Below are 12,159 nucleotides of genomic sequence, written 5' to 3'. Positions count from 1 at the left end.
TCTGGCGAAAAGTCTGGTGTGATTCTGATAGGTCTCCCTTTATATGTTATTTGACCTTTTTCCCTTACTGCTTTTAATATTCTTTCTTTATTTTGTGCGTTTGGTGTTTTGACAATTATGTGACGGGAGGTGTTTCTTTTCTGGTCCAATCTATTTGGAGTTCTGTAGGCTTCTTGTATGCCTATGGGTATCTCTTTTTTTAGGTTAGGGAAGTTTTCTTCTATGATTTTGTTGAAGATATTTACTGGTCCTTTGAGCTGGGAGTCTTCACTCTCTTCTATACCTATTATCCTTAGGTTTGATCTTCTCATTGAGTCCTGGATTTCCTGTATGTTTTGGACCAGTAGCTTTTTCCGCTTTACATTATCTTTGACAGTTGAGTCAATGATTTCTATGGAATCTTCTGCTCCTGAGATTCTCTCTTCCATCTCTTGAATTCTGTTGGTGAAGCTTGTATCTACAGCTCCTTGTCTTTTCTTTTGATTTTCTATGTCCAGGGTTGTTTCCATGTGTTCTTTCTTGATTGCTTCTATTTCCATTTTTAATTCCTTCAACTGTTTGATTGTGTTTTCCTGGAATTCTTTCAGGGATTTTTGCGATTCCTCTCTGTAGGCTTCTACTTGTTCTCTAAGGGAGTTCTTTATGTCTTTCTTGAAGTCCTCCAGCATCATGATCAAATATGATTTTGAAACTAGGTCTTGCTTTTCTGGTGTGTTTGGATATTCCGTGTTTGCTTTGGTGGGAGAATTGGGCTCCGATGATGCCATGTAGTCTTGGTTTCTGTTGCTTGGGTTCCTGTGCTTGCCTCTCGCCATCAGATTATCTCTAGTGTTACTTTGTTCTGCTATTTCTGACTGTGGCTAGACTGTCCTATAACCTGTGTGTCAGGAGTGCTGTAGACCTGTTTTCCTGTTTTCTTTCAGCCAGTTATGGGGACAGAGTGTTCTGCTTTCGGGCGTGTAGTTTTTCCTCTCTACAGGTCTTCAGCTGTTCCTGTGGGCCTGTGTCTTGAGTTCACCAGGCAGGTTTCTTGCAGGGGAAAAATTGGTCCTACCTGTGGTTCCAAGGCTCAAGTTTGCTCGTGGGGTACTGCCTAAGTCCTCTCTGCTGTGGCAGCAACCGGGAAAATCTGTGCCGCTCCTTCCGGGAGCCTCCGTGCACCAGGGTTTCAGATGACGTTTGGTGTTTTCCTCTGGCGCCTGGATGTGCACAGAGTGCAGTCTCTTCTGGTTTCCCAGGCGTGTCCGCCTCTCTGAAGGTTCAGCTCTCCCTCCCACGGGATTTGGGTGCAGAGAACTGTTTATCCGGTCTGTTTCCTTCAGGTTCCGGCAGTGTCTCAGTCTCAGGGGTCTTGCCGCTCCCGGGCCCTCCCCTATGGGAACCCAGAGGCCTTATACAGTTGCCTCTTGGGCCAGGGATGTGGGCAGGGGTGGGCAGTGTTGGTGGTCTCCTCCGCTCTGCAGCCTCAGGAGTGCCCACCTGATCAGGCGGTGGGGTCTCTCTCCCACGGGGTTTGGGAGCAGAGAGCTGCTGCGGTCCGGGATCCGCCGGTGTGGGACTTCCGGTAAACACAGGAAGTGCACGGCCTTAGAGGAATTTTGCCTCTGTGTGTCCTGAGTTCACCAGGCAGGTTTCTTGCAGGGGAAAAGTTGGTCCTACCTGCAGTTCCAAGGCTCAAGTTTGCTCGTGGGGTACTGCCTAAGTCCTCTCCGCTGTGGCAGCAACCGGGAAGATCTGCGCCGCTCTTTCCGGGAGCCTCCGTGCACCAGGGTTCCAGATGGCGTTTGGTGTTTTCCTCTGGCGCCTGGATGTGCACAGAGTGCAGTCTCTTCTGGTTTCCCAGGCGTGTCCGCCTCTCTGAAGGTTCAGCTCTCCCTCCCTCGGGATTTGGGTGCGGAGAACTGTTTATCCGGTCTGTTTCCTTCAGGTTCCGGCAGTGTATCAGGCGCAGGGGTCCTGCCGCTCCCGGGCCCTCCCCTACGGGAACCCAGAGGCCTTATACAGTTGCCTCTTGGGCCAGGGATGTGGGCAGGGGTGGGCAGTGTTGGTGGTCTCCTCCGCTCTGCAGCCTCAGGAGTGCCCACCTGATCAGGCGGTGAGGTCTCTCTCCCACGGGGTTTGGGAGCAGAGAGCTATTTCCTACTTTCTTATGAATGGTTCAAGTTAATACCTAAAACTTACCTAAGTCATGACTTACAATATAGCTATTTTAATTTTATTCCTTTTGATGGTTTTAAAATCCGGTGTCTCTTATTTAATGAGGTTCCTTTTATTAATATTTTCCTCTGTTGTTTTGTATTGTACTCTATTCTATTCTCTTTATTATTCTCTGTGTATATATGATTCTCTCTCTCTCTCTCTCTCTTTCTCTGTGTGTGTGTGTGTGTGTGTGTGTGTGTGTGTGTATGTGTGTGTGTTTTAGAGGACAACTATGCAGTTAGTTTTCTCCTCTCCCCTATAAATGGGCCAAGCTCTCAAACTCAGCTCTTCAGTTTTGCATAATGAACACCTCTACCCCATAAGCCACCCCACTGTTTTTCTTCCACTGTATCCTATGAGACCGTTTTGTATCCAGGCTTGAGTTTAACATCTATGTTCTAGTTTCCTTTCTGTTGCTGTGCTAGAACACTGACCAAAAGCAACATAGGGGAGGAAACCATTTCCTCTTACAGGTTACAGTCCATCACTGAGGGAAGTCAGGGTCAGGGTACAAACTAACAGGGAGGGACCACAGAGGAATGCTGTTTGCTGGGTCACACTGTGCTTCATTCACAGGCTCGAGCTTCGCTAGCTTTCTTAGACAGCGCAGAACTACCTGCCACACGAACAGTGCTGGCCAGAGTGGGCCGAGTCTTCTCCTCACATGAATTAATAATCAAGACAGTCAGTCCCTCACAGACATGAATACCCACAGATAAACCTGAGAGAGGCAGCTCTTTGAGGTTTAGCCTCTCAGATTACTCTAGGCTGTGTAAAGTTCTAGGTTGTAATTTTGTATGCTGGCTATATGGAGAAAAGCATACTTTTTGCATGGGCGGAGTTAAGCTTTTGGTAGTAATCCACACGCAAATGTCCATAGTAGCACAAATGTTTTAAGGTCTCCCTACCATTGCTGGCCTGGGGCCTGTAGGCCAAACTCCTGTGCCAATCTTCTCTTCTACTAGTGGATACTGGTCCCTTGTGTGTTTGTCATTGTAAAAAGTTCCTGTTGCTTGTGGCTTTTGAATCAACTCCCTGAATCAGGATCTACTGGAACAGTTGTTTAGAAAGTGTAGTTTTTTTCATCCGACTCTCAGATTCACTAAATTAGGGTACTTGAAAGAAATACATTTTGATATTATCCACGTTGTCTTAGTTTCTTTAGTTTTCAAATATTCAATTTGCCAGCTCACATGCAGGGTCCAGTTTCTTGAGTTCATTTTCTTGCATTCAGTGAGACAAGCTGAGTTAATGTCTAAATCATTAATACTGCTTCAAAGGGAAATTCCAGATCAGTGGCAGTTACTGGAGTAGCAGCAAGGAGGGGAGACAAAAATTTGTCAGCATGATAGAAGGAGAATATATTTTTGTTTATAAGTATCTCTAATTCAGAGAGGAAAAGGAGAACTTCCTCAATTGAAAAAATTATGATTGTAAATTATGTGCATGTGCATAGGGGTGTGTGTACACACGAGCACAGAAGTCTGAAGAAGCTAGAGATGGATCCCCCTAGGGTTGGAGTTAAAAGTGATTCTGAACCACCTGCTGTGATGTTAGAGACCAAACTCTAGTCCTCTGTTAGAGCAGTCTACGCTCTTAAAAGTAGAGGCATCTTTCCAGCACTCCCCCTGCCCCCTTAATCCTTCCCTAAACCTATCTTCTCCTGTCTAAACCTTCCTTTCTGATAAAGACAGAAAAAATTCAGTGAAGGGGCACTCTGGGGATATACATCCTAAAACCACAGGGACATGGTTTGTGAAAGGCTTGACATCCAGTTGGGACCTGTGGGGTGTGTTTGATCAACTATGTGTTGAATTAAACACCTCTCCTCACACTTACCACTTTTTCTATGTGCTTCCCTAATTACTAACAGAAGCATTTTAAGTTGCAAATACCTCCATTTTTCCCACAAATGGTAACACTCTGGCATAAACGTGCTATTTGTTTATGCTTTAAACTAAGCCCCAAGACTAGGATCAAGTGGTACTTGCTTGACTTTTCTGGGTGAGTGTGGCATGGCATGCTGACTTATTTGCTCTGGCGCATGCATTTGTTTTAGGTTTTAGAATATCAAGATACATTTTCTTGCAATATTTGAAAATCCACACTTGGCACTTTAAAGTTGTATTTCTTCTGAGATGTTTATACTCCGTGGGTCCAAATGATTGATATCATTTGCTTGATTCCCAATTTCCTTACTAGTACAATATAATGCAGGATTTTTTTTAACAACACTAGATTCAGGAGATAAACTGCTTAGGTTGGAAGTATTGATCTCGTACATTATGCTCTCACACAGAACCCATTACCTGTATTCCAGTACAAACAAAGAGGCAGGGAAACGGGAGTTTGGGAGGAGAATATGGCTTTGTGGTCTTAGTCATTCTGCTTAAATTTACCTTTGCTGGTTGCATGTAGATAACTTTTCTTGATTGATAAGCTAAGTGTACTGGAAATAATTAACCTGATAGGTTAAAAGACTCAGTACAAGAGAGTGCTTAGGATGCTACCTGGCACACAGTGAGTGCTCGGCAAGTGTTAGCTCTTAGTGTTATTTTATCTTCTTGCCATTTGCTGGTCTTTCAGCTAGTTTGTGATGGGATCAGCTATCTCCTTCCAAACAGATTCTGCAGTAATATAATAATTGGCTCCGTAGTATCATAATCTGTTGCCTAGGAGAAGCGAGGCTGTTGTTACAATGCTGCCTTCACAAATTCATTTCACATCCAAACTAGGAAAACAGATGGGCAAATGTTTTGTGGAAACCCGCAAAGCATCAACAATGATCAAATATAGTCAGGACCATTATGACATTCTCCCCGAGCAAAATGATTTCTGTTTTAAGTTTGATACTATCTGTGGTGATTTTTCTCCTTGGCAAAGTATTGTTTCAAAGAATAGGAGAGGGTAGAGTTTGAAGTGGGGGAAAGCCTATGACTCCATTTTCTGGAGACAGGGTCTCATGTAGCCCAGACCTGTCTAGAATTAATCATACAGCTGAGGATGACCTTGAACATCCTGCCTTTGCCTCCAATATAGTGAGATTACAGTTTTGTGTACCGTGGCTCGTCTGAAAATTTGTTATAATCATACAGAAGGTAGATACTTCTTTTCAAGCCTTGAGGAAGAAAGCTAATGAAATGTTCAACTTGGCCCAGCAGGGAAAGCTCAAAAGGTCAAAGGAAATGATCTAAGTTTGACCCCCAGAACCCACATGCTAGAAGAAGAGAACAGATTCCTGCCAATTGCCTTTTGACTTCCACACTCATGCCATGGCTCACAAACACCCATTCACACATGCTTACACTAAATAAATAAATAAATAAATAAATAAATGTAATGAAAGTTTTTTTGGGAAATGTTTAACCATCCCATCTATGTGTTAAATAATAGTGAACAGAGTTTTGTGTTCCAAAATCACAGACTCAGAAGACCTGAAGGGGCTATGTGGTCCTTTGGGCTACTGTTCTGCTTCTATGGAGAGGCATGCTAAAGTTGACTAAGACGGATGCATAGTTGACTTACCACTGAGGAAATGTCTCAGGCAAGGCATTAATCTGTTAGTTTTGTTAATGACAACGTTACACTGAGCTCTCAAACTGTGGGGTTGAGTAGGCTTGTGTTCAAACTAGGTAACTCAAATACTGTAGCACTTACATATGTGAACTTACTTGATCACATTACCTAATTTCCATGTGTCTCAATTTTCCTGCCTATAATAAGGATGTAATACCTCACAACTTGCCCCCTCCCTTTACTTTGATGTCCTTTCTATCGGGGGAAGGTGACCCAATGAGTTTCACTGGGATTGCTTACAGGAGCACGGGTGAGGGTTATTCATAGGGGCATCAGCAACTTGCCAATGGTCACACCACTAAGGAAATTATCTTTCTCTCCTGTACCAATCCTTAATTGTATGTAAATCTTCTCAGGGAGGGAGAGAGGTCATTCTGAGGTCCCTTTAGAGGGGTACATTTCTAAACACAGCAAGGGAAAACAATTATCAAGAAATTTCTCATTTGGCTTACACTTTTATTTGTAATACAATTTATAAGAATATAAAGTTTGTTTGTTTTTTTTTTTTTTTGAGACAGGATCTCACTATGTAGCCTTGGCTGTACTGGAACTCATTATGTAGACCAGGATGGCCTCTGACTCACAGAGCTCTGTCTGCCTCTGCCTCCTGAGTGTTGGGATTAAAGTCACGAGCCGCTACATCTGACTTGAATGTCAAGTTATAATGTGTGAAACGATTGAGAGAATTACAGCTTTGTACAAGAAGGAGGATATAAAGAAACCCAAATACACTTTGATTTGCCACTGACTTTACAGGAAAAGAAGAATAACTAGTAACAAACCAAGAAAATTTACTAATGACTCTGCTCAGGTGTGAACATTAGCTAGGGTTCTATGTCTTAAGTCCTTGGCCTTGCTGCATTACTAGTAACAAGACTATGATCATCTTGTAGGCAGGGCCCATCTCTATTATCTATGATTGTGTCTTCTGTGATCTGCACGAAAGCTCCTATCATGGAATGAATCATCAATAATCAAATAAAAAGTACACAAGCAGTAGTAAATCATTGTGCTAAGTGTAGAGGCTGATGTATCTAAAAGAGTGTTCTAGGACTTTCATGAGTCATGTTCCATTCTGAAAGAAAGGTCACTACATATATCTGAAACTCAGTTTTCATCATCTTAAAAACAAGGACAATACAATCTGTACTGCATTGTAGCAGGAACTCAAAAGACAAAAACACATAGAAGGTATCTAGTGAAATTCATGCCATGGGGAAATTCTTATCACCATCATTATCCCAATATGATTGAAATAACTAGCTATTGGAATAATACTGGTTATTGACCAATATTAAAGAACTTGCCTACTGTGTTGGATAATTAGAAAGTTGCCAGAGAAGCCAGGCACCATACTGCAATGTCCACTAAGTCATTCCAGCAACAATGACATTTTCCTTAGGAATTGTTTAGAGGGATCATTAGGACTGCTCTAATTGCCAATAATTATTTCTGTCTTATTTGAAAAATGTATTTGGTCTAACTGTTGTTTTCCTGACCATTCTTGGGACTTAACCTACTAGGCTGTAGTTTTAAGAGAGACATGGATACTCCTTTTGCTTTTACTCATATATCAGAACAGAGCATATTCTTGTCAACGACACACTCAATCCTCAAAGGCCTCCTGAGATATCTCATGTCCTCCGTTTTTAGACCACCTCTCTCTGAATGTATGGGGGATAAGCTCCTCCAATCTCTTAGGAGGTAGCATAGCTTTCCTTCTTAGACCCTTCAAGAAAAAAGAACTCATGCTTTTAGCAGAACATCAAATGAGAATAATCCAGAAAGACAGTTAAGTTTTATTATGCTCAGTAAGAGCAACCCATGGGTACTGGATCGGTTTATTATGGCACAAGGTATGCAATGTGACGAAGTGCTATAAAGTTGTTAGATAACCTTTGAGCTGCTTATCATGTCTACCAACTAGCAAGTTCCTGACGCCGCAGTTTGTGAAGCCCAGGAGCACCAAGACTCTGAACAACTGGATCCAAGGTCACACTAAACAAGATGTCCCTGAGTTGTCTCCAACACAGATCAATTTGATATGTTTCCATAAGGATTTCCCTCTGACTCTTTCTGGTCATCTCCTGTTTGTATTTTTTTTTTAATTTATTCCCTGTTCACTGTGGTGCCTGATTGTTCTTCCTTTGTAGTTGGAAGAAGGGAGGTCAGATCCCTTGCATTGATCCACACATATCCAGCTCTCTGTCATTATTTTTCTAACTCCACAAAACTATGTTTTACAGAAGAAACTGTCTGGCCAGTAGATACTTGCCATTGTTTCTCAGACTACCTTTGCATTGCATATTCCTCTGTTTATATACATATATGTATCAGTGCATATATATGCCACATCACAGATTGTGTGTATACATATGTAAGTATGTGCCAGCATGTGTGTATGTCCCACATTACAAAAATTCACCAATATTTTTTGTTTGGAGACAAAGTCTTACTATGTGGCCCAGATTGGCCTCAAACGCACTCTGTATTCCATGCTGGCCTTGAATTCACAGATGTCATCTGTCTCGCCTTCTGAGGGCTGAAATTTAGTGATGTGAACCACCACTACCAAAAGGTTTTTGTCATATGGACCGACATAATTCAGAGCAAACTTTAAAATCTATTGTTAGAGAAAGTCGTTATTCACTCCAAGCCAAAGAACAATTTTACAGGGGATTTGTTTTTATTTTTTTGCTTTTAAAAAATTATCTTTAATCTTTTTTCCCTTTTGTTGAAGCCCCCCTTTTAAAGTGATGGACTGTCTCCCAACTTAAGTCATACTTGTTAGTAAATGCTGTCTACTATGAGAGGAAGTGGTGTGATTCACTATTACAGACATTAGTTACTTAGACTTTTTGGAGGACATAGAAAATGGTGGCATCCCTGCATTAAATAGAGTATTTTAGGTCTTTCAGTGGGTGAGTTAGCCTGGTGGGAGGATGCTCTCATAATATTAAAGTCTCACGTACCCATGACTGTGTTGGTTGTTGAGATTTGGAATGGCCAGCGTTGTGTCTTCATCCCAAGAAAGAGGCAACACAGTAGCCTACCTGCAAAGACAACACCAAACTTCCAACCCTGCATTAAGCCAGAACCTTTATGAGTTGATGTTGAAAACCCAACGACTCCTATTTAGTGATTGCCCAGAGAGTTACTTGTGCCATTTTATAATGGCATATACAATGGCAAAGTACTATCAAATGATAACATAAAGATTGACAGAATTGGAATGCTACTTTATTTTTCATTCTGAATGTCAACTATTTAATGTTATTTAGTATGTCATCAGCAAAACCCGGTAAAACAATACTAACTCCTATTTCCTAAGATTGGAATATAAGTATCTTCTTCATCCATTAAAAGAAGACACAAGAGATTCATAAATTTTCCTAAATATATATGTCTTCCTCCTCTCCTCTCTTTCTTCTTGTTTCCCTCTCTTCCTTTCTTCTATTTATGATAGATTTCATTCAACATTTACACTGGATTAGTGTTTGAGTACCTTAGCCTACAATGTTAGTTTGTACATCTATTCATCCACTTGTCCATCCATCCATCCATCCATCCATCCATCATCCATTCATCCATCCATCCCTCCATCCATCTGACCATCCAGAACTTTTTTGTCTATCCACGCAACCATTGTTCTACATTTGTTTATTTATCTATCCCCCTGAATTGAATGATTACCTTTGAGTGAATCCAGAACAAGTGTGTTTGTTTGTTTGTTTGTTTTTGTCTTTCTGAGGCAGGATTTCTCTATGTATCCCTGGGTGTCTTGAAATTTGCTCTGTAGACCAGACTAGCCTCAAACTCAGAGATCTGCATGCCTCTGCCTCCCGAGTACTGGGACTAGAAGTGTGCGTCACCACCACCTGGTCAGGACAGTTATTTTTATAAAATGTCTTTAAACTTGCCTTCTTAATTACGAGTGTCAGATGAAAAATTTAGAAGGGGAAAGAATGCAGAAAAATAAATAATATTTGGGATCTTCTCAGTGTTCATCTGAAAACACTTGACATTTTTTCCACCTATGGGTAGTCTTTTGTATCTCATATGTGGATTATGAGGGTATTCTGAGATCATGTGTAAAGCCTATTTGAGTATCACTTACTCAACTGTTTTGTCTTCATTGGTGAGCAGAATCGACTGTTAGAGCAGTAGTGACTTTCCATTGCTCTTTATTAGCTAGAATTCTCCTGTAAAGAAGAGCTTTCTTTTCTTTCCCGCTTTGTGTACCAAATAGTCCTTAAAACACACGAAAATTTACTCTCTTGTAGGACTTTTCGGGAAATCCCCTTCTGATCATCATCAAAGAATTTTTGCCATCTCCTTATCTGTCAGATACCTGAGTTACTGCCACCATTGTTGGGAGTCCCTAATGGTATCTTAAGGCCCCAGTGGTATATAGCTTTCGACACCCTGAAGAAACATTAAGGATATGAATAGCAAGTACACAGGGGGTCAGAACATCAGAAAATCCAACACTCAACTCTGTCATGTAGAATAGGAATGACTCGGAGTTGCAGCTGAGTGCTCTAATATAATTAACAAAGTGAATTTTGAACTATAAACCTAGACTTACCAATGAACACAACTATTTGGTAATGAGTAAAACCAGCCAGTTTGTAGCAATTCATTTCTTCAAAGTCAGGTGAATTGGCTTTCTGATATTTCATTAATTTGAGCTTCACTCAACATTACTTTGTCAAATTCCATGAGAGGAATTTATTGCCTTTTGAAATCCCATATGTTACAGAATTTGGTTTTTATATTTTGGGTTTTTTTTTTTTTTGAGACAGGGTTTCTTTATATAGCCTTGGTTGTTCTGAAACTGGCTCTGGAGACCAGGCTGGCCTTGAATTCACAGAGATCCACCTGTCTCTGCCTCCTAGGATTAAAGGCATGCACCGCCACTGCATGGCTGAACTAATTTTTAAAAAGTTGCCAGTGCACTATATATTTTTTCATGCTCCTTTATGCAACTTGTTTGCGTGGAGTTGTATGCAAATGAATTAATATGTGTGTCGTATATAAAATATACCTATTCTTATACTTCTTAGGCTGGTGTTTTAAATAAGACTACTTATTCTAATTAGTATGTACATGTCATTAATGTGGAATCTTTATCTTGGTAGTCTTTTTACTCCATTAACTGTTATAGTCCTGGAAAGCACACAGCCCCTTTCTCCAGTGCCCCTTTCTATTTGTCACGTTTGCAAACAACACCATATTCATCCAAAGCTTCCTCATCCTTGATTCCACTCTCTCTTTTCATGTGCTTTCAGGAACAAGAAAGGACCACCTGGAGTGGAGGATGCAGAAGACAAGTGTGAAAACATCATCACAATTGAAAATGGCATCCCTTGTGATCCCTTGGACATGAAGGGAGGGCACATTAATGATGGCTTCTTGACAGAGGATGAGCGTCTCACCCCTCTCTGAGAGTTACAGTCTTGTAAGAAAATTTCAAGATGCTTGAATGTGATAGACAACAATAGACCACTGAAATCATAAGGAGTTAGTTGGCTTCTCAAAATATTCGAGAATTTTCTTTTTGATAACCAAATATGTAAATGTAGTTACACATGTTTGTAGTTACTGATTTGAGCATCTTTAGAAATTAAGTCAGGGCTATAACTATATTTCATATTTTGAAGACCTAAGGAAAAATTCTTACCACTGGAGAATGACTATAGCATGGCACAGAAATAATTAAAAATGGATCTTTTTGAATACTGTTTATATTAGTCTGTACATGATGAAGCAAGGAAAAGTAAACATGAGATGGATGAAAATGGTAATGGAATTTTATTCTGTTCTCACACAAACAGCTGCTTGTATATTTTATACATATTAGCCTTTAGTAGGGCAAGAGGATCTTTTTGTTGTTTGCTATTTGCAATTTGTACAAGTCCTATCTACGCTGATATAATAAAAGTAGTGATCATCTCACTTTGATTGTGTGGCTGACTATGCTTTGAGACATTTTCACATGGTGGAACATAGTGAGTCTAACTTTATTATTTATATTTAATTTGATCTAAAGCCCTAGAAATTTGTGTTGGTCTTATGGGTATACACCCATTCTGTTTTGTTTTGTTTTCAAGACAGGGTTTCTCTGTGTAGCCCTGGTTGTGCCGGAACTCACTTTGTAGACTAGGCTGGCCTCAAACTCACAGAGATCTGCCTGCCTCTACTTCCTGAGTGTTGGGCTTAAAGGAGTGTGTCGACACTGCCTGGCTTTATTTGTGTACATCCTTGCTTGCAGACACTTTTTTATTTTCACACACACTTTTAAAATTTAAACTAATCTTTAAGTTCACGCATAAAACAGAAAATTGTATATTTTTAAATTCTAACATTTATTTTAGTGTGCAT

General features: G+C 40.6%; 1 protein-coding gene across 1 annotated transcript in view; it reads left to right on the top strand.

Moving 5' to 3' along the window:
• Positions 1–11,732, top strand: part of Cltrn (collectrin, amino acid transport regulator) — a 33,298-nt gene extending 21,566 nt beyond the window's left edge. Inside the window, exon 6 of the mRNA NM_020976.2 lies at positions 11,067–11,732. Coding sequence (NP_066125.2) covers positions 11,067–11,223 — 157 coding nt within the window. The 3' untranslated portion in view covers positions 11,224–11,732. The remainder of the gene's footprint in view (positions 1–11,066) is intronic.
• The last annotated feature ends 427 nt before the right edge of the window (positions 11,733–12,159 follow it).

Source organism: Rattus norvegicus, chromosome X (genome assembly GCF_021556685.1).
Source record: "Rattus norvegicus strain SHRSP/BbbUtx chromosome X, alternate assembly SHRSP_T2T, whole genome shotgun sequence".
In the NCBI taxonomy this organism is placed as follows: domain Eukaryota; kingdom Metazoa; phylum Chordata; class Mammalia; order Rodentia; family Muridae; genus Rattus; species Rattus norvegicus.
Note: the sequence above shows the minus strand (reverse complement) of the source record. Positions and strands in the feature narration are given on the sequence as shown.